We start from the raw sequence: 27,551 nt of genomic DNA, 5'->3' as shown, positions 1-27,551 counted from the left end.
TGTTTTAATCAGAATGTTTTTTTGCTATAGTTTTACGAGTTCTTTATATATTTTGGTAATTAACCCTTTATCAGATAATATGATTTGCAAATATTTTCTCCCATTCAGTATGTTGCCTTTGCATTTTGTGGATTGCCTTTGCTGTGCAGAAGCTTTTTACTCTAGGATGATCTTTTGAAAGTGCAAATCTGAAGTGCAAATCTGATGTGTCCATGCCAAGTCGTCAGTGCTGTCTCATTGCTCCTGGACTAAAGAGCAACTGCTTAACCCATCTCTACATATCGCATGATCTAGCAGCTGCTTTTCTGCTTTTGCTGTCAGTTAGTCTTTTTCTCCATCTCCATGTTCCAGCCAGGCTGACCTTATTTCAGTTCCTTGCTTCTTTCCTTGGGGGCACTTGCTCTATAGCGGCCACTCTTCTGCCTGGAAAGCTCTCCCAGAACCACCTACCCACAACCTTTTTCTTCATCTTTCATCCTTCACTCTTCAGGCTATATGCCATCTTCTTCTTCTTCTACTTTTTTTTTTTTTTTGGTCTTTTTTTGTCTTTTCTAGGGCCACACCCTTGGCATATGGAGGTCCCTAGGCTAGGGTCTAATTGGAGCCGTAGCCGCTGGCCTATACCAGAGCCACAGCAACGTGCGAACAGAGCCGAGTCTGCTACCTACACCACAGCTCACAGCAATGCGGATCCTTAACCCACTGAGCAAGGCCAGGGATCAAACCTGCAACCTGATGGCTCCTAGTTGGATTTGTTAACCACTGAGCCATGACGGGAACTCCTATATGCCCTCTACTTAGGGAAGTCTTTTCTTCTGCCTCACATATCCAGGTGCCTGTGTTAGATGCTCTAATAGCATCTCTTTACCCCTACTCCTACCCCAGCAAAATGTGAATTCCACGAGGGCAAAGACTTGTTTGCTGCTTTGCCCAGAGTGCAAACATGTGTTGAATGAGCGTATTTACCACTCTTTGTTATCTTATATTTGTATCATTATTGGACTCATATCTGTTTCTCCCATTAGACGGTAATTTCTCTATGGCAGGAGCTATACCTGCTCTGCTTGCCATTATATTCTGCATCTTCTCTGTAGGAGGCCTTCCACAAAATGTATCTTTAATAAATTTTATTACAATTAGGTGAAAAATGCAGAGGAAAAAATTCACACCCCAACCGGTAATACAGGTTGCATTAGGATTGTGAAAATAGAACTGATTTTTTTTTTCTCTATCTTCAAGAAAAATTGTAAGGGAAAAAATGATCGTATAAATGAAAATTCAGAGTTCCTGTTGTGGCTCAGTGGTTAACGAATCCAACTAGGAACCATGAGGTTGCAAGTTCGATCCCCGGCCTTGCTCAGTGGGTTAAGGATCCGGCATTGCCGTGAGCTGTGGTGTAGGTTGCAGACGAGGCTCGGATCCTGTGCTGCTGTGGCCCTGGCATAGGTTGGCAGCTACAGCTCTGATTAGACCCCTAGCCTGGGAACCTCCATATGCTGTGGGAATGGCCCAAGAAAAGGCAAAAAGACAAAAAAAAAAAAAAATTCACAAGTAAATAGAAAAAAAAAATAGGTCCACATATTGTACTTGTTGAATAAACACATTTTTAAAAAGCTAAGGGTGGTATTGATACCTGTAATTGTTCTACTCTAAGAGAACAGGTGTTTGATTTTTTTCCTCTAGTGTGTCCACACGGATGCATTATTTTCACATGGCTCTATGCTTGGATAGAATGTTGTATTTCACTTTTTCTGCTTCATGTTATATCACTTGCATTTCCCAGTATGTTACATTGCCTGTGTGATCATTTTTAGCAACTGCACATTTAGTTAAATTAATGTACTTTGTGGGTGTTATGTCTTTAAGATATATTTCCTGGAGAAGAATTCCACTGTATGAGTAATCACATAGAGATATAGATTTCTGACTTCATTGGCCGAATGTTAAAGAGAAATAAGTGGTGATAGATACGAATGCAAGTGTGGAATGAGTGCTTGAGATGAAATTAAATGAAGTGTGATTATTTTAAACGAGAGTCTGTGTTACAGCGAGCCTTTAGAAAAAAACAGTTATGTTTGTTAGAGAGTTCCTAAGTCAGGTAGCTTAACTGTCCTCTGAAATGAGAGGGATGTGTTGAGAAGTGGGTGAGGGGTGATGCTGACTGTTGGGGTCTGAGAGTTTGGGAGAGTTGTGAGAAAGTAGAGGTCAGGTACAAGTGTGGAACATTAAGAAATCAGGTGTTAATAAGTTGGAGGCAGCCAGTCTGGTTTGAAGCAGGTACTTGTGGTCTCTTAGAATGTTAGCAAGAGTGGTAGCAATGGAGACAGGTGTGACCAGGTGGCAGTGGCAAAATAGGAGGCACCATTGCAAATGATGTGGATGAGACATGATGAGTGCTGCCTAATGCTTTTCAAAATTCAAGTCTGGGCAGGATGGCCTCTCGATTATTTTATAAAATGACAGTATCATAGCCCCAAGCAGGAGCCTGACTTGCAACCATCACAGTTCTTTGCCTTTAACCCCAGATTAGCCACTCTGCAACTGTCTCACTCACTACTTTCTTAGTAATACAAAGTCTCCAACACTTGTGCTTCACAGAGGACCTTGGATAAAGGGCCACTGCAGAGTCACAAGAAATTCTTTCCAAAACAGCAGAACTTTCTGAGCTTGGGGCCCAACAACAAGCCTGGCTTTTTCATCAGAGCTTGATGAGATTTGTTATTATATTCTTCAGATGCCCCTTTCTGCTCTATTTTCCTCAATCCAGGGCTGTCTCCCCCTGGAATAAACTTCTCTCATTTTCAAACAAATGGAGCAAATTGATCTGCTTAAAAAAAACAAAAACAAACAAAAAAAAAAAAAAAACTCACCACTGATGATTTAACTAAGGACTTAGTAGAGCAGCATTTTCGTTTGAAAAAAAGACTAAGCAGGAGAGGGCAGGGGAGAAGAAAAAAGAAATAATGGCAGAATTTCAGTTATGGCATTCTGGAAGTGCTTTGGATGGCATTATCTCTGCATCTCATATAACACTGTCCCTCACTACTGAGCATTAGCCGTGTCCTCATTCATCAGCCTTTGTGTTTTTGTGTTTAAAGAATTCCATTATCTAAGATCAAAACATTCAGCAATTTATTGCATGAAAGCTTTTATCTTTGACTACTGATTGGCAAGTAAGGAATCCCCATTGCCTACTGGGGTGGGGAGGGGGACCTGTTACATAAATGTTGCTCAGTAAACATCTAACCAATTAATGAATGAGTGACTAATCAGAGCTAGAATGTTCTAGTTTCTCCATGTCATTAAAATATCTATCATTCAGTTGTGTTATTAGGTCAGGTTTGTACAATGCTCAACCCATGAGATCCTAACAACTTGCTTTTTTCTACTGCAAGCAAAGACTTTTAGATTGTCATTGTATTTAGAGAACACAATCAAAATATATACATAGCAGTGAAAAGGAAACTTCAGCCAGAGCCAGTTTTCCCCTTGGACTTAGAGTGTGTGCAGCTCCTCCACTTGGTAAAACTTGGCCCATCACATGAGTTTGCACTTGATGTGAAGACATTTAAAGTATGTCTTGATATTTGTGTTTTATTTCAGCAAACTGCAGAAGACAAAGAGGGATAGCAGATGGCTTCACGGAGTGACTGGTGAATGGTTTGAAGAAATTCAAAGAAAAAAGTTTTGCAATGAAAGAGATGTTAGCCAAATGTTGAAACAACCACTTACACACAGGCTGAGGAAGGGGATGGCAGAAAACGGTGAGACCTGTGGCACCTCATGTGGATAAGGGCTCAGTGGGATCTTCACTGTAACCAACTCGTGTTTAGGGGTATTTTTATTTATTGATCTATTTATTTTTAATTATTATTATTACATTTGCTTCTAGGGCCGCAGCTGCCATTTATGGAAGTTCCTGGGCCCGGGGTCGAATCGGAGCTACGGCTGCCGGCTCACACCACAGCCACAGCAACTCGGGATCCGAGCCGAGTTCACATCCTCATGGATCCTAGTCAGGTTCATTAACTGCCAAGCCACGAAGGGAACTGCTAGCAGTATTTTTAAATCATAAAGGACAGGAGTTCCCGTCGTGGCGCAGTGTTAATGAATCCAACTAGGAATCATGAGGTTGCGGGTTCGGTTCCTGCCCTTGCTCAGTGGGTTAAGGATCCGGGGTTGCTGTGAGCTGTGGTGTCGGTTGCAGACGCGGCTCGGATCCCAAGTTGCTGTGGCTCTGGCGTAGGCCAGTGGCTACAGCTCCGATTGGACCCCTAGCCTGGGAACCTCCATATGCCGCGGGAGCGGCCCAAAGAAATAGCAAAAAGCCAAAAAAAATCATAAAGGACGAATGTTTTATAACACAACACACAATAAAAAGTGCGAACTGAAAATGCACTGTCATGTCTTGGGGGTACGTTTTTATAATCAGGCAAGAGAGTGTCGTGGTGAAGAACACGGGCATCGATATCAAAAGGGGTCTGGATTCAAATCTCTGCTCTGTGTCTCTCTATATTCTGTTTTCTATCAGTGTTCATGTGACTTTGTACAAGTGACTTCTTCTCTGTAAGCCTCAATTTTCTCATCTTTAAATGGATATGATAATACCTACCTCACAGGGTGGTTGTGAGAACTGAATAAAATTATGTGTCTAAAGTACTGAGCTCTAACACAGTAAGCACCGAAATAAATGGGATGGTGATGCAGAAGGTGGGGGAGACCAGGAGGGGAGAGAAATGGAAAAAGGGAATGGGGGAGGGAGGGTGGTCAAGGAGCTGCCACCCTCCATGCTTTGGTAACTTAAACCTCATAAATGAGTTCAAACTCATTTGTTTGCCTTCCTTGGGCATTCTAATTCTGTGACTACCAGTATATCTCTTACCTTCACCAATCACTTTTTTTAAATATGTAAATGAGGATAATAAAGCCTGCTTTCTCAGATCTATTTGAGAATAACAGAGCACATCAGAAATTTAAAATACTGAAGTTCCCTTTGTGGCACAGTGGAAACGAATCTGACTAGGAACCATGAGTTTACGGGTTTAATCCCTGGCTTCGCTCAGTGGGTTAAGGATCTGGCATTGCAGTGAGCTGTGGTGTAGGTCACAGACACAGCTCAGATCCTATATTGCTGTGGCTGTGGCTTAGGCAGGCAGTTGTAGCTCTGATTCAACCCCTAGCCTGGGAACCTCCATATGCCTCAGGTGCTGCCCTAAAAAGCAAAAAAAAAAAAAAAAAAAAAAGGCAAAAGAAAAGGAAATTTAAAATACTAAAACAGTGTAAAGTATCTTTCTACTGATAGAGTTACATTGACTGCTTTTGTTATATGTTACTAACATTAGTAACATTAAGAAATATGTAACAATATTTCTCAATTTATATCTTGGCAATATTTTGCAATTCCCATAATAAAAAAATCTATCTAAAAAATTCACAATTCACATTTTTAGATTAACCCCATATATGCCGTGGTGACTTTCCCCTTACCTTGAATTCCTCATTTATAAACTCAGCATGTGTGAAAGTATTACAGTATAATGGACTTGGTATGTGTTGATTTTGCCTTAGAATTTTTAATACTCATATATAAAGCTGTATAATATCTATATGTATATATTATACATATTTATATTACATGCATACCCACAAATGAACCATATATGTAGCAAATAAACATACAAAGAGATAGGTTTTTGATGGTCATAAAGAATACTCTAGGAGTTCCTATCCTGGCTCAGTGATTAACAAATCCAACTAGGAATCATGAGGTTGCGGGTTCAATCCCTGGCTTCGCTCAGTGGGTTAAGGTTCCAGCATTGCTGTGAGCTGTGGTATAGTTTTCAGATGCCGCTCGGATTCCAAGTTGCTGTGGTTTTGGTGTAGGCCAGCAGCTACAGCTCCAACTAGACCCCTAGCCTGGGAACCTCCATATGTCGCAGGAGCGGCTCTATAAAAAGCAAAAAAAGACAAAAAAAAAAAAAAAGAGTACTCTAAAGGGCTTAATTTCCTTTTCCTTTATTTTCATTGATATGAAAAGTTACATAGTCTATCACTATGGGTTTAAAGCACATGTAATTTTTTTTTTTTTCCTGAAGGACAGGACAGGAGAACTGAATGAGGTCCCTAACACCTTACCTTTGGGTTTTGGATAGCCTTGGGGAAGACACATTGAGACAGTGTCACCCTGGGGTGAGGGGAGGGAGGTTATACAGAGCTGCAGTCCACAGTGCAGGTCGAAAGACTCCCTGCTGTTTGGGAGGATTTTCTTCCCCTGGTTCCTGAGGCTTCCTCTAGGGATGCCTGCTGTGTTTCTAGACTGCATAGTTCAATAAGATATACCTATCTGGAAATATTTTAATTATGCAAATAAATTCTTGATGATCTTTAAGTTTTATTGAAGTGTAGTTAATTTGCAAGGCTGTGATCATTTCTGCCGTACATGAAAGTGACCCAGTCATACATTTACACATATCCATTCTCTCTCAGTTTCTTTTCCCCCATCAATTATCACAGAATACTGGGTAGAGTTCTCTGTGCTATACAGCAGGTCCCCGATGGCCAATCATTCCATATACCTCAGTGTGAATCACGTAAAATTTTTACAATTTTCTTTCAGATCCCATGGAATTACAAACATCAAGATCTAAAAATACACCTAATCAAAGAAACCCAACATCCATTCCTTTTCGGCTAAGCTTCAGATCATCATTGGCTTCCCTGTTCTCATTCAGGAAATCCAGAAAGGAGCCTTCAAAACCTCAAACTCCAGGACAGAGAGGGTGAGTTAAACTCAGGTCACCTGACAGTTCACTAATTATCTGATAGGAGAGGCCAGCAGCCTATTTTGTGTAATGTTTGTTCTTAGAATTTCATTTCAGCTAGTGACAAAGGAAACAAGACTGAGCTCTCCTAGGGACAAAGTCCTTATGAAACCATGAAATTGGGCTCATTTGAAATCCAGCTTCTATCCAACTGCACAGGTCCCGGGAAGTGGACCTGGTGAGTGATGGATTAAATGGTGGGAAGTAATTATTGACAGTCCCTCCGAGAGCCTGGTCTATGCCCTGGTCAGGAAGATACATTTAAATTGAAACTACTCCTTCCTTGGAGAGCTTGTGTGTCAGGAGAGATGGGATGTAACAAGTAAATAGGTGCAGATGAGATGAGCAGAGAGTGGAGAAAAACTAAATTTTGAAACAGAGGAAAAAAATATATTACCATCATCAAAAATATGGAGGGCAGCCTTTCTGATGGAGTTTGGCCAGAATGTAAACTTAAGGTGGAAAGGAAACTTTGGGGGCAATAGAGCCATAGTTCCAGGTGGTTCCCAGTTGAGAACTGTAAATCAGTTCACCTTGACTCAAATGTTGTTGGATTGTTTTGTGAAAAACAGGCAAGGCTTTGCTTACATGCAGTTAAGCTGACTGCTAAATATTTTCAGCACGTCTTCCTGGTTGAAAAGCTTCCCACCCTCTTAAGGTGTTGGCTTGGCACGTGATGTGTTCCGTGTAGGCCTTTAAGAGTGCATTGCAATGCTAAATAAAAGGTATTGGAGGTCACTCTTGCTGAAAAACAGTAGGCAGCAAGCAGCTGGTGCGGCATGTGATGAGGCTTCTGGATACAGGGCCAAGCTCTGTCCTCCCCTCTTGGGGGAAATGGAAGGTCTTTTGCTTCCAGCTCTCACCTGAGGCTGTTTTTTTTTAATGAAATAATGAAGAGCTGAACAAAATGTAGATTTGTATGCTTGTTTCTACCAGTCACTTACAAGGAAATACTCTTCAAATAGGTGAGTTGCTTTTCTTTGTAAAAAAATGTTTGAAATATTAGTAATTCTATCATGTGGGAACTTAAAACTTCTTATTTTTTAAGAAGAAAAGAAATATTCCTAATGTGTGGGGTAGCTGGGACCTATGATTTAATTTGTGTTTTAAGTGATTTTTTTCTCTAAGGCAGAGTTTTATGTAGCTGAACAATTTAACAGTAGTAAACTAGGAAAAGCTGAGGAACCTGTTAATTCTACTGACAAGTTATTTCTAAGTTCGTATTGTAAGTTGCTGCAAAAGTAGATCAAAGAAGATAAAAGATCTGTAATCTTCACTCTGGGTAAGATTATAGACCAAATTGAAAAAAAAAAAAAAAAGGGAAACTCTTTTAAAAATTCTGTTTAGCGACTGTCCTTCTTCGATACCAAAATGACTCACAGCTCTCTTTTAACCAGACAAACACAGCATGCAAAAATCAAACAGATTTTATCCTTTAAGCATATGTGTGTGTTTAGCAGTTTTCACAATTTATCATCCTTAAATATATTTTATGTGCAAACCATAACTGGAAATAACTGTGCTGGTGCCGAATGTAGTGAAGTCATTGTTTTTTGCTCCTTAGAGGTTTCAGAAGATAAAATGTAAAAATGTGCCCTTTTTATTTTAAAATATGAGTGTGACCTAAATATCTGGATGTAAATTTTGAATGTGAATGTGTGTGTTTGGGAAGCAGGGGTGAGGATAGGGGCTTAAGGGAGCTTTGTACTCTGGTAGGAATATTAATTGTGTTCCATACATTCCGAGGGGCTCTTTACTCTTAAGTAGAACCTAACTTTCTTTGGCAGTTTCTGATCTTTTTTTTTTTTTAAGGCAGAGCCCAGAATACAGGCTCTAGTTCAGGAGCCCCTCCTTGCCTATAAGTGCAGTGGGAGGAACCGACAAAGGGCCTGGGGGAAGCACAGTCATCCTCTACCAGGCAGCAGTCAGGCTTCTACTTGCTGAAGCCATCAAGGCTCCACTTTGTCACACTTGGTGCTCTGGAGCAAGTCAGCAAAGCCGTAGAGGATCTTCTGCAAATCACAGCACGAGAGCCAACCCCTCTAGGCAAAAAGCCTTCTGTCCAGCCTTAAAAGACTTGCATATCAGAGAAATTTCTTTTCCTCTTTTAAGCTATGGTTTAACTCAGAAATGACACTGGATAGTGGGTAGCTCACCCCAAAAGAAAATGGACCATCATTTCACCAGACACACCTATTTACTTTAGAAAGCCTCAGCCAATAAAAGTATATGGTATGTTAAAGCTTTGATTTCCTATTATCAGTGGATAGAAAGCCTTGGGGACATAGTGACTTCACTCATTAATCAAGGCAAAAGGTTTCACCAGTTCTGATTCAAATATGACTAATTTCTCCTCCCAAATTTCTGCACTTCCCAAATTATCCCATTATTATTTTAATCTTATTTGTAAATGATGTGAACTATATTCTCTATGACTCTACTCCAACCCAAGGGACAAAGAAAATTTTCTGTTAGTGTTTTAATTTATTTATTGCTAGCTAATAAATTCAAGAAAAGTATATATACTGCATGTAAATTATATACACACACACACACAATTATATCCCCTCTTGTTCTATGTGGAGGATTGGTTCTAGGACTTCCTTGTGGATACCAAAACCCACAGATGCTCAAGTATCTTATATAAAATGTACAGTTAGCCCTCCTTATCCACAATTTCAGCCAACTAGGGTTCCATTTGCAATAAGTTGAATCCATGGATGCCACAGATGCTGAGGGCTGTCTGGATTGCCTGTATCTTTCCCCCAGCATCTCCCTGTAAGTCATGTTTCCTTGTGTCTTGCTTTGGGGCATCTATTGCCTGAGACATATGGTGTTCAGTCCCCACTGCAGAATGTCGGTAACTCCATGGCCTCGCAAATGCCTCCCACAATCCACAGCAAGAACCTAATAGTGTACATCATGAGCTTCTAAATGCAGCATTCCTGGCTGCTCAGAAGCATCTATAGTTATTTTTTCTAATTCCAGACCAGTTATTCCACTGATGTCCTCTCACCGTACCTGGGTGATAGACCACCCTCTGGTCCACACGCCAACATACTCCACAATGAAGCCGCCCCTGCAAGGGGGCCACTTACCCTCATGTCCACACACATTCTCGAAACAGTGAAGCCATGCGCCGCCAGTTCATTGTGAGTTTTTTCTCCTCCACCCTTTCCTTTGTTGTCGTCCGAAAGTCTAGAACAAAGGGTAAATGGAAGAGAACTAGTTCATAGGGCTCGTGAGTGACACATGTGACTGGATTGAAGTTGGCCTCTTTCCGTCGCGGACCATCATGGTGCAGAGCACACAGTACTCACTACACAGCTGTGATTAGAGTGACAACTGCTACCTGGAGCGAGGGTCTTCATGCCCACTACCTCTTCCTTTATGATGGTTTTTTTTAACCTCAAGATGCAGGCTCTTGGTGGATTTGTCTAGCTGCTGTCCAGATATGCCCACATTTGCCTGATGGAGCCCAGGATGTACAAAGCCTCAGCAATCCAGCTGCAACCGCAGTTTACAGAAGCACAATGCTATTTTGGAATGTTAAAAAGGCTGATTATTCTTTCCCCTCGATCCTTTTTTCCTCCTCAATCTCTCTCTGTCTCTCTTTTTCTCCCTTTCCCTCCTTCTGGATCTCCAAATGTCCTGCTTTGCTCTCTTCCTTTTTCCTGCTCAAGCACCTAGGCTTGAGTTGGAGGCCACAGGAATGTAAGACACCCAGATGGAAGGAAAAATCAGAGTAAGCAAGATCCTTCCTTGGAAATGCTCCTTCAGGGATCCCAGGTGTGGTGTCCAGGGTGGTGGTGACAGGAGGGATAAGCAAGACAAAGGAGTGGTTCCCAGTTGATCTGGTTGCACATGATTAGAATTTCAACAGTATTTTAAAATAATGACACATACTCAGGTCCCAGCCTTGAGGTTCTGGTTCAGGTCTGAAGTGGGGCATTTTGTTTATTTTAATTCTCTAGGATATTTGGATGCTCACCAAGCTTGGAAACCACATGGCATAGTGGCTTCCTTCTCCCCCAGTAGTGAGGGCCGTCAGAATTCCTAGCATGGTGCTAATAGCCTAGATGATAGCTTCTCTTTCATTTATTTATCAAAGTCTTACTCTGGATTAGGTACTGTGTTTAGTGCTAGAGATAAAATCATAACAATAAGGCAAAGTTCCTGCCTGGAGGGCCCCAGGACACCCAGTAGGGAATACCAGGTGGCTGTGTACAGTTGGGCAGGAGATGCACTGCACAGTCTGGGAAGTGTAGACACATCACAGTCATCATGGATTCCTGTATTCATTATGGCAGTTTTCTAGCAAATGACAGTAAGGATCTTGAGGAAGGGATGCCCTTTAAAATTCACACAAGAATGCCATCTGCACTGGCTGCAACCTGGATGATATGGTGAGTGCTGTGGTGGATGCATGGGAGTCCTGCCATGAGAACATCATAGGAGAAGCACTTAACTCAGACTGCAGGATCCAAAAGGCTTCCTGCGAAAAAAGCCAATTTCTGAAGGACACATAGGACTGAGGCAATTAAGAATCGGGAGGTTGCAGCCGGCAAAAACAAAACAAAACAAACAAACAAACAAACAAAAAAACAATGACACGGCAAAGATACAGAGACTGGGAAAAAGCAGGAACTCATCTTGGTCACTGAGGTTCAGTGATTCACTATAAGGTGAGACTGATAGGAGGTGATGGGGGAGCAGCAGGCAGAGGCCAGGGAATAGGGACCTTGTACATACAATGCTAAGGACCTTGGACTTGATCCTGTAGACAGCAGGGAGCCAGTAATTACTTTTTTGAATAATGCCATTCTTTTTCTTATTATATACGTTATATGTGTGTGTGTGTGTGTGTGTGTATATATATATATATATAAAACAGATGAAATCACCCCCAGCCCACTGACCTGGACAAACACTAATATTTTGATGTATTTCATGTGCGTGCACATGTGTATATTGTATATATCTTTTTCCATTAAACAAAGAAGTGACATAATGAGATTTTCACTTTAGAAAAATTACTCTAGCTCAGTGGTTCTCAGCCAGGGCCAGTTTTGTACCCTGAAAGATATTTGACAACGTCCGAAGACCTTTCCTGTTTTCACGAATGAAGGGTGGGTGCTATTGGCATCTAGTGAGTGGAGGTCAGAGATGCTGCTAAACTTTGTATCATGCCTGTGACACACAACTGCACCCAAGGAAGGCCATTCCTGCCGAAGCTAAGAACCTGCCCTGCCTACAGCAGGAGAAGTGGGGGTACGTGTGAGAGATCTTTAAGGCGGGCGAGTAGGACTTGTGAGCAAAGGTGAATGAGATGCCTTTGTATCCCTTGAAATCACCAAGTGCAGAGGACTAAGCAGCATAGCTTTCATGATTGGGCTCTTGTTTTTATTCACTCCCCAAGTGGAAGCCGTTCATGTCAGAAACATAAACTAATTTTAAGGGGGGGTCTGGAGGTGACCTCAGAGGCTCTGGGCCTTCAAGCCTCCTGAGTGCTCTGCGTGGCTACCTAAACCCACAGTGCCATGCACAGGCTTGCATGCCGTCAGGGAGGGTACATCCTTCCCCTCACAGCACACCCTCACACTCGGTGACACTGTCCCAGCTGTGCCTCCAGCATCCTATGAAGTCACGTCTTCCAGCCACCTGCGACCCTCCGAAACTGACCCCCTGCCCCTGCCACCTTCGCCAGATGGGGGCCTGGTGAGCTGGCAGGAGTGTTGAGTGGCGTGGGGGTGGGGACACCATGAGGCAGGCAACCCCACAGGGCTCTGGAAAGCATCTTCTCAATCTGCCACGTTCTCTTGGCTCCAGCCAAAGAGACCTACTTGCCAGTTCCCGGCTTCCCCTGCTCCACGATCTCCAGGCTTGTGTTCCTGCTGCTCTTTACCTCTTATCTGTTCAACCACCATCTTCTCTCCCTGTCGCCTTCCCTGTTCACCCCCAGGAAGTGGTCCTCTGCATTTTCAGCGTATTTTACTTAAATCTCTGTATTGTCCTTATCACATCGTGGCTTGCATTTTAACTCTTTATGTATCAAATCTTTCCCAACCTAAAGCCCCTCAAAAGAATAGGGTCTCTATCTCAGTTGTGTTTATTTTCTCCAAAGCACTCAAAATAGTGCCTAGCTGTAGAGGTGTGCAGGCTCCGTAAAGCTGTATGGAAAGGAAGAATGCAAATAAGAGCAGTATTTAACTTCTAAATATTATTTATATAGAGCTGGTATTTCAAAACAATATGAAAAATCCATATTAATTTTAATTTCTGTTTAAAATTCAAGCAAAACTCTAAAAAACACGTGGTCTTTTAAATATAAAATTGTTTGACCATCTAGGTTTTTTTGCTCAGCTTTCAGGAACCATGAAGCATCTTGGAGTTTGAATGAAGGAAACTGCCTCTTGCCACTTTTAATTGATCTGGCCTTGACTGCCAGTTTGTTTAATTCTTGATTACCTTTTGCTGTTCTCTTAGAAGAAGAGGACTTGATTTCATACAGAACTCTGAATCATTAAGGTCTATTAACTCTTAAGCTATAATTCAGGCATAGGATTATAGATTTAAAAGATTAAAATTTATTTCAATTTTGGACCTCTGTCTTGTAAATGGTTCACCTCCTACTGAATTTTAGAGAAGCAACATAAATAGTAAAAGCATAATTGTTCTCCTCTAAGATGATTTCATGATAAATAAGGCATCTATAAAGCCATCTTTATAGAATTTGCTTCATTTAAAACCTCCTTATAAATTGTTGAGTCTGGTTCTGACTTAATCTTGCTTTAAAATAAAAATGCAAAGAAGGATAAAATCCATTTCTAATTTGCGAGTGGAGTCAGTGTACCCTACTGCTTAAGGAGACAGCTCTAGATTCAGCCAGCCTGTGACTGGCTCTGAGCTCAGCCACTATGAACCTTGGGCAGTGTCTTCTAACTTCTCTGCACCTCCATCATCTGATATCTGGTCCATAAAATGAGAGTTGTCGTAGTATCCACTTCACAAAAGTGATGTATTTATTTATTTATTTTTAATTTTTTTTTTAAGGGTCGCACTTGCAGCATATGGAGGTTCCCAGGCTAGGGGTCTAATAGGAGCTGTAGCTGCCAGCCTACACCACAGCCACAGCAACACCAGATCTGAGCTGTGTCTGTGACCTACACCACAGCTCATGGCAACGCCTCAGTGGGATCCTTAACCCACTGATCGAGGCCAGGGATCAAACCTGCAACCTCATGGTTCCTAGTTGGATTTGTTTCCACTGCACCACAATGGGAACTCCAAAAGTGATATATTTAAATGAGGTAACAGGTGCCTCTAGAGCATGAAAACACTGCCTGACACAGTAGACATTCAACAAATATAACTATTTTTGCAATTATGTCTTCATGATAAGTTAAAGGATAAGTCCAATATTATGTAATCTTTTTTCTTGCCTACCTGAGTAACAAAGATGTAAAACATGATCTAAGCAAGCATAGAAAAAGGTTTCTGAAAGATTTTTGAACAATGTACTAACCAATAAATGTCTTCCTTCTAAGCATCAGAAATATATCTTCTCAAGATATCGAGATACTGTGGCAAATGTGCTGTCGACTTTCCAAAAGTTAGGCATTTCTTCAAAGAAGTTATTTCAAATTCTTTTCACAGATGGGACGGCCACACACCTCCTATGTCTGTGAGGGGAACCACTTTGGTAAGTAACCGAAGAACTAAAAGTTAATCTAAAGAATTCTGAATTAATATAATTCCTGGTTTGTTACTTATTTAAATAGAATTCTCCTTGGCTCAGTTTTAAATTTACTTGAGAAACTTAGAGTTCTCCCAGAGAACTCAAACTTTCCCAATTGTGATAGGTTTCCAGTTGGCCCTGATACTGAAATGCTTAAACATCAGACTTTTCCAGGAAGGAATGAGGCCATCGTGTGTCCACTAAGATACTGTTAGCATCTCTGATATTTTACCACGTGTCACTCCTGTACAGCCCTAACGTGTTGGATGGAGGAAGAGTTTCTTTGGGAATAGAGAGGAATTGCAATTTGGAACACAAACTGTAGCAGGGCTAAGTCCACTGAGGGTTTGAGTAGGCTATATCAGGAAGGGAAAATTCAGTTAGAGTCTGTTAAAATCAAAAACAAATGAAGCGCAGCTTTGAAAATTTCCAAATAAACTTTCCAACCAGTGCGGGTCTGGGCTAGACTCTTTCTTGGTAAGATCATCATTTGAATTCAAAGAGGAAGCCACTGATAGGTGACATGCATTTGGGCAGATCATGAGGTAACACATGAGGGACCTGACCCAACATGACCCTCCACATAAAGGACTTAAATTTAAATTTATCTCTGGGTCCTCATGCTTACAGGATTGAAAAGCTTTAAGTTTTCTGTCTCTTGCTTTTTGGCAGTCATGACTGTTGATCTATGCACACCTATGTCTTTCTGTGTAAGTCATGTGGTTTGGAGATCAAAGAAAGATGGAGTTTTGGAAGGGACCCAAGAGTGCAGGAGGAGTGTAAAGACACTTTTTAATTGATGGTGCCCTTGGTACCAACATCTGCCTTTCTTCTCTCTTCTTTTACAAAAAGCATGAGGTAGAAGTCTGATGAGGAGTGCTTATACACAGAGGTTCTTTACTTCATAAACAAGAGTGAGCCTCCTTTAATCTTCAGAGTGATGTTACTTCTTTCTATCATCCATCTATCTATCTATCTATATCTTTCTCCTTTATATGCTTGAACCCCAACCATGATGCCAGCCTCAACAACTGCTACACTCTAATGGAAAACTTTCCATTGGGGAGTTCCCATTGTGGTGCAGTGGAAACAAATCTGACTAGTATCCCATGAAGATGCAGGTTTGATCTCTGGCCTCGCTCAGTGGGTCGGGGATCCAGTGTTGCCATGAGCTGTGGTGTAGGTCACAGACGCAGCTTGGATCCTGTCTTGCTGTGGCTGTGGTGTAGGCCAGCAGCTGTAGCTCTGATTCAGCCCCTAGCCTGGGAACTTCCATATGCTGCAGGTGCAGTCCTAAAAAGCAAAAAAAAAAAGAAAGAAAGAAAGAAAGAAAAAGAGAGGAAAAAAAAAAAAAGAAAACTTGCCATTGTCATTCAGGCATTTGACAGAGATCATTTAAGTAATCTCCAGAGGTAATCTATGAAGCAGGCTCTATTATTATTCCTATTTAAAGATGAAGAAACTGGGGTTCAGGGAATTTAAAGATCATGTTCAGGGTTGCACTGGGAAGTGAGAGTCAGGATTAGAAAACCCAGGTCTCGGAGTTCCCGTCGTGGCGCAGTGGTTAACGAATCCGACTAGGAACCATGAGGTTGCTGGTTCGATCCCTGCCCTTGCTCAGTGGGTTAACGATCCGGCGTTGCCACGAGCTGTGGTGTAGGTTGCAGACGCGGCTCGGATCCCACGTTGCTGTGGCTCTGGTGTAGGCTAGTGGCTACAGCTCCGATTAGACCCCTAGCCTGGGAACCTCCATATGCCGTGGGAGCAGCCCCAAAGAAATAGCAAAAAGACAAAAAAAAAAGAAAAAAGAAAACCCAGGTCTCTGTAATTGCACAGCCAGACGTCAAATATACCTGCAGATCCATCAGCCCCAAAGCCCTGTTTGCTTCTGAGCCCCAGTTGTTTGCTACCTGCAGACTCTCCTTTAACTCAGCACTGAACTGGCACACATGCAGCTTTGTTCTCTAACACGGCAGAGCCCTACTCTCAGATGCTTCTGTACCCTTGCTTTTCCTTGGAGAAGTACTTAGAGCTAACCATTCATACTGTTTGCGAGCCATCGGGTCCAAAACAGATGAGGAACATAAAAAGAAAGGCAAAGTGTAAATTGACTTTGTATACCCCAAATAAAATAGTTTTTTAAAAAAGAAATGAAGAGTTCCTGTCATGGCTCAGCGGTAACAAACCTGACTAGTAGCCATGAGGATGTGGGTTTGACCCCTGGCCTTGCTCAGTGGGTTAATGATCTGGCATTGCCATGAGCTGTGGTGTAGGTCGCAGATGAGGCTCAGTTCCCGTGTTTCTGTGGCTGTGGTGTAGGCTGGCAGCTACAGCTCCGATTCAACCCCTAGCCTGGGAACTTCCATGAGCTCCGAGTACGGCCCTAAAAAGCAAAAGAAAGAAGGAAAGACAGAAAAGACAGAGGAAGAAAAAAAAGGAAGGAAGGAAGGAAGGAAGGAAGGAAGGAAGGAAGGAAGGAAGGAAGGAAGGAAGGAAGGAAGGAAAGGAAGGAAGAAAGAAAAAGAAAAAAGAAATAAATGCAGGAGCCTGGAATATATAAACAGGAGAGCTAATCTGAAGTTCTTAGGGTTTGAATGTGCAGTCTAAAGATTAGTAGATAGCCTTATTTGATACTTTTAATTGTCACTTTCTTTTAATCATTTCACTGCTCACAGCATATAAATTTAAAAAGATCAGAACTGGGACTATAAGTGAAGCTCAAGCCAGTGATTGCTGCTCCCAGTAAACTGCTATTATGAAAAGTAGGTGAGAGAAAATAATGAAGCTGCTGCTGAAAATAAGAGTTTTGTATAAGAAGTAGATTTCCATTATTTACCCATGAAAGTCCTAAGCCCTTAGCCTGCAGAGAGCTGGACATTGGCCATTAATGCCACAGGGATTCTTGCCAAGATTTAAGATAATCAACTTCCTCTCACTTGGTTGGCAGCCTAGCAGGAGTGGTACAAAGAGGATTCCAACTTTTTTTTTTTTTTTTTTTTTTTTTTGTCTTTTCTAGGGCTGCACCCATGGCACATGGAGGTTCCCAGGTAAGGGGTCTAATTGGAGCTGTAGCCGTCAGCCTACACCACAGCCACAGCAATGCGGGATCCGAGCCGCATCTGCAACCTATACCACAGCTCACCACAGCTCGAAGCAACGCTGGATCCTTAACCCACTGAGCGAGGCCAGGGATCGAATCCACAACCTCATGGTTCCTAGTCGGATTCGTTAACCACTGAGCCACGACAGGAACTCCAGATTCCAACATTTTATAGGAGGTTGTACTACATTTTTCAATGACCTTTTGGTCAAAAAAGAAGGAGGCTGCTATTTAAACATTTATATCAGCCAAAAAGAAGCAAAGTGTTTCAGAAGAGAGAATTTTTAGAGCTAGAAATCGTAGGAGAATTTCAGTTTAAAATGGAATTGGAGCAAAGTTCCCATGTGGCCCAGTGGGTTAAGGATCCAGCTTTGCTGCAGCTGTGGCACAGGTTGCAACTGCAGCATAGGTTCGATCCCTGGCCTGGGAGCTTCCATATGCCATGGGTGCAGCCAAAAAAGAAATAAATAAAAATAAGTAAAATGAAACTGGAGAATATAAAATGGAAAATCTCATGCATGTTGCCTGAGAAAGACAAAACTTTAGGCTTGAGAGACTGATTTCCCATAAATGCCTGATTTACAGAAAACTGATAATAATATTGGAATATTCTTAAATGATAGGGAATTGGTCAGGGGTTGCTTCATATGAACCTTGGGAAGTTTTGCTTATGGTCTTCAGAACACAAACAAAAAATGACCCCTTCAGGCTGGCCTCACAAACTAAGGTGAATTGAGCTTCATATGATTGGCCTGGCTTTATCTGCTTGGAGAATTTTGGTTTTTAATTGAGCAGATTCTAACTGAACTCTCCCCCTTTACATCCCCTGCCCAAATACAGCCCCAGGACAGCCGACCCCAAGCCCTCAGTACACCTACCTGCAACTTGCTACACTGTGCATGTCCCAGATTGCAATTCTGCTGCCAAATAAACTCATCTCTTGAGCTTGCCTCTCTTTACCCCTTTATTTATTTATGTATTTATTTAGTCCATGGTGTGCAGTGGCTTCTTGCAGAATCTCAGGTCCCAGGCCAGGGACTGAACCCTGGCCGCAGCAGTTAAACACCAAATCCTAACCACTAGGCCACCAGGGAACTCGCCAGCCCCTTTATTTAGATTGACAAGAGAAACTTAGGAATCTTCTAGCTCAGAGTTTCTCTTCACTTCAGCAATACTAACATTTGGGCTGAATAATTCCTTGTTGTGGCGGCTGTCCTGTGTATTGTAGGATGTTGGGTAGCATCCTTGACCTCTACCTACTAGAGGTCAGTAGTTCTCCTCCACTAAATTGTGACAATCAGAATTATCACCATAACTTGCCAAATGTCCCTTGAAGAGCAAACTGGTACCAGTTGAGAACTATCTCATTATAGGTGAGAAATCCAAAGTCAAAGTAGTCACTCTGAGAATAGACAAACCACATGACCTTGGCCATTTGGCCACTCTTCATCTCTGAGCAAATTCTGGCTGAGCCTGGTGTTAGGTGATATGCCAGCTCCACCCCTCCCCAGAAACATACCTCCAGTGTGGCACCAACCGCACGGGGCTGGTGTGAGCCCCCTGAGCCTGGAACTAGGTCGGCTCACCTGCATACCCACACTTCATGGCACAGCGTGAGTACTTGGAGACTGAAAGATGAAATGAATGTGTGGTTTTAAGCCAGAAGGTGCAATGCTGGATTTGATCTTTGCAGGAAAGCAGGTGTAGGATAAATTCAAGAACACCTTGAAAAATTAACTTGTTGACTTTAGCAAGGCGTTTGATAACATCAGTGCACTTGGGCTTCAGTTCTGACAGCTGTTCCACAGGTTTGGCTGCACTAGGAGCTCTCAGACAGACTAAGGTTACTCTGTGACAGGGATTTGTTTGTCTCGTCAAGTCAGAATTGCCGATCTTATCAGTAGAATGAACTGGGGTTGGGAAAAAGGCCTTTTTGGGGGGGGGGGGCACACCCATGGCATATGGAAGTTCCCAGGCTTGGGGTCGAATCAGAGCTACAGCTGCCAGTCTACATCACAGCCACAGCAACGCAAGATCCGAGCCTCATCTGTGACCTACACCACATCTCATGGCAACACTGGACCCTTAGCCCACTGAGCGAGGCCAGGGATTGAACCCATAACCTCATGGTTCCTAGTTGGATTCATTTCTGCTGCACCACGACCAGAACTCGAAAAAGGCCTCCTTTTACTTAGCATATTCTACATACCAAGTTTAAGATGTAATGGAGACCCTAAGGGCAGCATTTTGAGACTCTGGCCTCTAACACTGCAAGATAGGACGCTTTTCTGACTCATCAGGCTGTAAGCATCAGCAGGAGTCCTCCAGGAAATTCTCTGTAACCACAGAAGATGAGTGATGGCTAGCAATAAGGACTCAGTGCTAGACACCATTCTAAAGTGTGTTACAACTAAGTCACTTAATACACACAGCAACAGTGAGGTGAAGAGGGTTTTTGGTGATGTTATCTTTTTTTTTTTTTTTTTTTCTTTTTTTCCAAGAAGGAACCTAAGGAACAGAAAGGTTGAGCACCTTACTCAAAGTTGTACAGCTATTCAGGGGCAGAACCAGAATTTGGACCTGTGTAGAATTCATGTGCTTAGTCACTCTGCTTTCCTGCCTCAGTCATGCTTTACTGAGTCCCAGGATTGTAAAGATTCATTGTCTCAATTCCTATAATAATCTTCACTAAAAATCTTACATACGTAATTTTCTATTTTGGTCTATGGAAAATCAGTGTGCACGGAGGCATGGGAGCTTTAAAGCAAGGTTCCTGTCTTTAGAGAGTTTACCACCTAATTGAAGAGATGTACTTTAGTAAAATCACAATACAAGGCAATGTTGTGGAGAAAACAGGATTAGGGAGTAGACCCTATGAATATCAGTAGCCTGTGTCGCCTTTTATTATTCCTGTGACTTCAGTAAGATAATTCCCCAAGACTCAGTTTTTTCATCTGCAAAGCGGGAATGATAATCCCTACCTGTTGCACAAGTTTGTTCAAAGGGCCAAGTGAGAGAAAATATTTTTTTCGTTTTTTCAAGTTTTATTGAAGTGTAGTTGATTTACAATATTGTGATAACTTCTGCTATACAACAAAGTGATTCACCCATGAGAAGACATTTTTAAAGTCCATTGAAACCTGAATACATGGGCAATGTTCAAAGATAACGTAGTACCAAATAAGTGTACAAAAATGTATAGGAGAAATTCAGAAGCAGGAAAGATTTTTGTGGAAAGCATAATCTTGGATATCAATCCAGTAAGTATGAGTCATTCTCTTATATACTGATGCTGTGCTATGTGCTCAGGATATAAAGGAGAATACTATGCTTTCTTCGTTATTTTAGAAGTTGGTCCACTTCCAGGGTCTTTATTTGTGTGTCTGAATCCCTGGCTTCCTAGATCAGAGTGGAGATTGAAATGTGTGATTCAGAAAGGAAGGGGAGACGCCTAATGGTAAAGTAAAAGGGGGAAGAATGTAAACAACTGCGATGTGACATAATGGGTATAATGCCAGAGGTGCACAAAAAAAATCCTATGCCAATTAATTCTTCCTGGGAGACTTGGGGGAGGACTCACAGGGAGGGTGATAAGGAACTGGACTCTAAAGGATGAGCTGATATTTTCCAGGAGAAGAAGAGGAGAAAGAGCAAAGATCAGGGGCAGAGATATGGAAGCCTCAGAAGAAGGGCAAGGCATTTCAAAGAACTGTGTGGGGTGCCTAGAGCATGGGGTCTGAACACAGTTGGGGAGGAAAGGCTTAAATCAAAATGAGAAAAGGAGTTTGACACGCTTTTGCTGCACAGAGGTGTTTGGGCCACATCCTCTAGGTCAGAAATGGGAAATAGGCTTCATACGTTAGGGTAATTTTATGGCATGGGACGGTATTTTGAGGAAGATTCTGAGTCTAAGACTGAGCCCTGACTGAGGATCTGTTTGTGTTCTGAGCCCCAGAGGGATTTTCCTCTGCTCTGGGTGACGAGAAACTTCAGAGGCTTTCCAGCAGCTCTAAAACCTGGCCTCAGAAGGTGCCTTACCAGCATCTATTGCACTAATGAACAAACGACAAAGTAGAGAGAGGTAATTCGACATGGACTCTGGAAAACAACAGAGTAAGAATGAATCCTTCCTCCACCAGTGTGATCTGAAGCCATCAAACTGACCTCTTGAAACTTGCTTTTCAAAAAGTGCTTTTTGGAGTTCTCGTTGTGGCTCAGTGGTTAACGAATCCGACTAGGAACCATGAAGTTGCGAGTTTGATCCCTGGCCTTGCTCAGTGGGTTAAGGATCCGGCGTTGCCGTGAGCTGTGGTGTAGGTCGCAGACGTGGCTCAGATCCCGAGTTGCTGTGGCTCTGGCGTAGGCTGGCGGCTACGGCTCCGATTGGACCCCTAGCCTGGGAACCTCCATATGCCTCGGGAGCGGCCCTAGAAATGGCAAAAAGACAAAAAAAAAAAAAAAAAAAGTGCTTTTTTTCTCTTAGTGGGTATAATAATAGTACCAGCCTCATAGGGTTGTTAAAATAATGAGGTAAAGTAACACATTAAAAAAAAGTAACGCATATAAAGCCGTTAACGCATTGCAGAGAATAATCAATGTGTAGTTGCTGTTGCTAATCATAGTAAATAATAATAATAATAATAATCTCACAGATGACTTAAACAAAAGCTGGAGGTCTAAGATAGCAGGGGTAGTGTTCCAACTTCACTATGCCAGTATCGACTTTTTAAAACAGTTTTATCACGGGAAAAAAAATCCTAGCAGAGTTAAAGTTGAGCACAAATAAACACTCCATATTATCTTTTAGCCATAGAATTTAAATCTCTAGTGTTGGAAGCATCCTTAATATGCCAACCCAAGTGAATAGGGTTGGCCTTGAAGCAGAAGATCTGGGCAGAAATATAACCAAAGAACATTTTACTCAGATCTCGGGGTGGTAGTAACCCTTCCTACCTAGAGAGCTTTCTCTCTTCACCCAAGTCTTCAGTTCAAATACGTTTCATTTTGTTATAAATTCGTTATAAAGGAATGTGATCCAGAAGGCCAAAAGGAATGTACTCTGGTCTACACAGAGGAAATTGGAAGTTTGTTTAGATGTTAAGATGGTTGTGAGCCAATGATGCATACTATTCTTTTAATCAAATGTATCTGCTCTGCACCAACTATCAAAACTGCAGGTTTGGGAAGAACAGACTTATAAGGTCCCTGGCTAATTGTTGTTAGCACAGACGAAGACTTGGAGAGACAATAGGTAGGGCACAAAAGTGAACACCTTGATGCACTTTAGAGAGAAAAGAATTTAGGTGTAACTGGTCTGATTTTTCAAATGACTAATTTCTCGTTTTGTACTTCCAATTAGTATATCCCTATAGTTATGCTTTGCTCCTAATACTTGTTTATTTCTGAATTTAAGTGTATTAAATTATATCCAACAAGCCATAAATTATCATTGGATTATTTATTTCTTATTAATAAATCTCCTTTGTATATATTCAATTATGACTTCCCCATAAGACTGAAAACAACAAGTCAATGAAATTTGGGCAGAGCTTCTATAAGAAGTATGTGACCTAGATGCTGAGAAAGAAAACAGGCAAGTGTAGAAATACTAGACCGTGAGGAAATGCAAGGATTAAGAGAACCTGAGCTTGGAGTTCCCATTGTGGCTCGACTGGTTTCCATGAGGATGCTGGTTGGATCCCTGGCTTCACTCAGTGGATTAAGGATCAGGTGTTGCTGCAAGCTGTGGTGTAGGTTGCAGATGCAGCTCAGATCCCATGTTGCTGTGGCTGTAGTGTAGGCTGGCAGCTGCAGCTCTAATTTGACCTCTACCCTAGGAACTTACATATGCCGTGAGTGAGGCCCTAAAAAGCAAAAAAAAAAAAAAAAAAAAGAAAGGTTTATGTGGAGATGAGAGAAGTTAGAATTTAGGTTAGTCTTTTCCTCTATCACTGCAATTACCATAGGAAAGTACCCAAAATGCTAGCCTGGGAGATTTGGAGAGCAATTAAAAATGATATGATTGGAGTTCCGTCATGGCACAGTGGAAACGAATCCAACTAGGAACCACGAGGTTGCGGGTTAAATCCCTGGCCTCGCTCAGTGGGTTAAGGATTCCTCGTTGCCATGAGCTGTAGGGTAGTTCACAGATGCAGATCAGATCCCACATTGCTGTGGCTGTGGTGTAGGTCAGTAGCTGTAGCTCTGATTCAGCCCCTAGCCTGGGAACCTCCATATGCTGTGGGTGTGGCCCTAAAAAAAAGAGAGAGAGAGAGAGAGATGAAATGTGATGGTGAACCTCAAATGAAAAGAGAAAATGGGGAAGAAAGGAATTCAAGAGACTAGGGCTGGCTAGCAAGTGAAGTGAAACTAAAGCGACTGGAGTGGGAAATGGCCACTAGCCTTGTTCAGGGCTGCGATGCAGGATGAGTTAAAGTGGAGTAAGGAGTGGGAGAGCCAGTTTGACAGAGGAAATGCAAATGGAGTTTTGGCAAAAGAAAGTGAAGGTGTGGGAGTGGATAGTTCCCCCAAGGTTATGAAGACTAATTACAGCTTAAAAGTAGGGCAGTGATGGATTTGATGAAATCAAGATAAAATTTGCTAGTAAAAAAAGGAAAACAACTCTAGCTTTGTGTCATTCTCTTAAATTCTACAAAACTAGCAATTTTTTTTTTTTTAAATTTATAAAGGCATAAGTTTCAGCACCTTTCTTTCAGAACCACTAATCAGTTCTTTATGTGTGTCTGAGAGGTTCTACCTTCTACATGATCTCTATGGATGAAAATGCTTTTTTTTTCCAAGTTCGTCAAGTTCACAAATATTAAGGTCCACTGCAAGCTTCAGCTAACCATCTCTTGAGAGAAAATAGGTACAGTGTTAAGAAATCTAAAATTACAGTCACCAGAGCCAGGGAGACCGCACTCCTCACTCGACAGATTGTTTTCTTTCCTATTTTCCAGAAACCTCTGTAAGATCCATGTAGCGCTGTGTAATACAGGGATCTCTGGCAGAGAGAGGCTCAATATCTTGCCTGAAGACTCATATTAAAAGGAATTAGTGTTGGTATGAAGAAGTTTGTGATCACTTGCAAACTGCAAAAACAGCAAAGTATTACAACTAGAAATCGGGGTTAGGAACATTGATTTGCTGTCCTTACTCTAGGACTTTTAAGCTTGGGACATTTTTGTGGAAGCATGTTGACTGGAGACGGTCTAGAAACAATACTACATTTTCTGGAGTTCCCATCATGGCTCAGCAGAAACGAATCTGACTAGCTTCATGAGGACACAGGTTAGATCTCTGGCCTCACTCGGTGGGTTAAGGATCCGGCGTTGCAGTGAGCTATGGTGTAGGTCGCAGACGTAGCTTGGATCTGGCATTGCTGTGGCTGTGGCATAGGCCTGCAGCTGTAGCTTTGATTGGACCCCTAGCCTGGGAACTTCCATCTGCGTGGGTGCAGCCCTAGAAAGAAAGAAAGCAAGCAAGCAAGCAAGCAAGCAAGAAAGAGGGAAGGAGGGAAGGAAGGAAGGAAGGGAAGACGGAAGGAAGGGAAGAAAGAAAGAAGGAAAGAAAAGAAATAATAGTACATTTTCTATGTTAAAATTAGCAGGCAAAAATAAACAATTCTTCTCTGGAAAATCAACCCGTTGACAGTGCATTTGTCCCCAAGCCAGCCAGTATGAGGGAAGGAAGCGGTGTGCCTCCGTGGGATGCTTCAAGGCTAGAGGATGAGTTTTTCCAAGGTAAGTCTCTGCATTAAATTGCCTTTGGAGTTCCTAGTACTAAAGGAAAGCAAATAATAGTCATAGTTTGTATTAAAGTGCTCAGAATGTATCAAACCCTGTACCTTATTTTTAAAGTCCTCTTATTTACCTTATCTGAAGAGGATGTGGTTATAGGCTATTAACACAAACACTTTAACAATTTCGTATTTAAATATAACATGCACTATTATAAGCAAATATTCTTGGATCAAGGCCTGATAACTCTATGAAAGGATAATAATGTTTAATATGTAACCTCAGGTAAAAAGGAAAAAAATGTCTTTAGGAAATATATCTATGAAGTTTACTGTACTTAATAGACTTTTATTGTGTCTGACTAGGACCTAAATGCACTGTGATGAAATCTAAGTGTTCTTAAACAGTTTACTTGGTACAATAGATAATAATAAAGACCGAAACGGAATCCAGAGTACTACATACACAAGAATCTTTTTATGTTACCATAGCTCACCTTGACATAGATTATTCTGCATTAAAATAAGCCTGGCCATTTAAAACTTGAGGGTTGAAATCATTCTCCTTCACCTTGAGGAACTAAATTCAATTTGCAAAGGTAGTGACATCACCTCAGCCCTATAGTTGGAATAGGTGGTGAGGTCACTGACAGACATCCAGCCGGACGGTCAACCTAGGACTGCCTTTCAGTAAGATGATTCCTGGCAGAGAACTTGCTTCAGAGAAAAGAGACCCAGCAATAAACCTCTGTTCCAAAACAAAGGTTTTGCTAATAAAGGAGATCTACTGTTTATGAAATGGGAGAAAGAGGAAAAAAAAAAAAAAAAAAGAAGAAAAGGCTTGGCCTCGAGGAAAATAAAAAAAAGAAGCAGAGTAGGAAGTTTTTAAGGGAAGTAGTGAGTCAAATCGCGGTATTAGTTTGAGATTTGAAGTGACTTTGAATAATCTAAAGTTCCACCATGGACATGTGAAGAGTGGTTACCTCTGCAAAGAAGGATTCCAAGTGATTTTACCTCTTTTGTTATACTTTCCTGTATTTTCTGTTATAACCATATATTGCTTTTGTAGTCAGAAAAAGACTGTTTAAGGAGAAGGAAAATAACAAAACAAAACTCTGGACAGCTTGAAAGGGAAAACAGAAATCAGAGAGATTTTATCATAATTTGTTTTAAAGAAAGATTTATGTATTTTTTTCTTTTTGTCCTGCCTTATAGTTTGGCATTGCTTGTTTATTTGTGAATGTAGGGAATAAATTATTTCAGGAACCAGAGAAAAGAATTGATTTTTGTTAAAACACTGACAGGATGATTCCATGAAGAATTCCTTAGTTATAGATCCTTAATGCTCAAAACAAGTTCTTTTGCTGGCTATGCAAACTTAATAGTATCAACTTACAAATAAAATAGGATAGAGAAAATCCAGAGCAGATATCAAAAACCCCTTCAGCACCTGTCCTAACATAACTGGCATATGGCAAGAAGTATGTCCCACATTCACTCAGACATTGATATACCTCACTTTCCCTGTCACTGAAGAGTTAAAATTACAATTTTTCATAATGATTTTTATTTTTTCCATTATAGCTGGTTTACAGTGTTTCTGTCAGATCCCCGCTGTACAGCAAGGTGACCCAGTCAAAAATTATAATTTTTAATGATGTAATTTGGAGGCCACAAATCAAGCCTCAGTAAATTTCAGAAAACTGAAATCATATCAAGCATCTTTTCTGACCACAGTTCTCTAAGACTAGAAATCAACTACAAGAAAAACACTGCAAAAAACACAAACATTATTATTTTTTTTAACTCAAATGAATTTATCACATCTGTAGTTATAAAATGATCATAATAATCCAATTTCACAGGATTTCCAAAAAACATAAACATTAGATGGAGTTCCCATCGTGGCTCAGTGGTTAACGAATCCGACTAGTGGTTAAGGATCCGGTGTTGCCGTGAGCTGTGGTGTAGGTTGCAGACTGGCTCAGATCCCGCGTTGCTGTGGCTCTGGCATAGGCTGGCGGCTACAGCTCCAAATAGACCCCTAGCCTGGGAACCTCCATATGCTGCGGAAGCGGCCCTAGAAAAGGCAAAAAGACCAAAAAAAAAACCCAACACATCAACAACAACAACAACAAAACAAAACCCACAAAC

General features: G+C 41.5%; 1 protein-coding gene across 10 annotated transcripts in view; it reads left to right on the top strand.

Annotated features, from left to right (window-relative positions):
* LOC100512977 (KDEL motif-containing protein 2) overlaps positions 1–27,551 on the top strand; it is a 114,849-nt gene that overhangs the window by 48,386 nt on the left and 38,912 nt on the right. For 3 of the 10 annotated variants that reach the window (XM_021062749.1, XM_013979359.2, XM_021062744.1), the window contains exons 2-5: positions 3,604–3,764; positions 6,617–6,779; positions 14,478–14,523; positions 25,266–25,401. In XM_021062749.1, the coding sequence (XP_020918408.1) occupies positions 3,604–3,764; positions 6,617–6,779; positions 14,478–14,523; positions 25,266–25,401 (506 nt within the window). The other 7 variants (XM_021062747.1, XM_013979360.2, XM_021062748.1 and 4 more) reach the window with 7 other exon arrangements.

Source organism: Sus scrofa, chromosome 9 (assembly GCF_000003025.6).
Source record: "Sus scrofa isolate TJ Tabasco breed Duroc chromosome 9, Sscrofa11.1, whole genome shotgun sequence".
NCBI classification, from domain to species: domain Eukaryota; kingdom Metazoa; phylum Chordata; class Mammalia; order Artiodactyla; family Suidae; genus Sus; species Sus scrofa.
The sequence above is the reverse complement of the archived record's forward strand: the minus strand, read 5'-3'. Positions and strand labels throughout refer to the sequence as shown.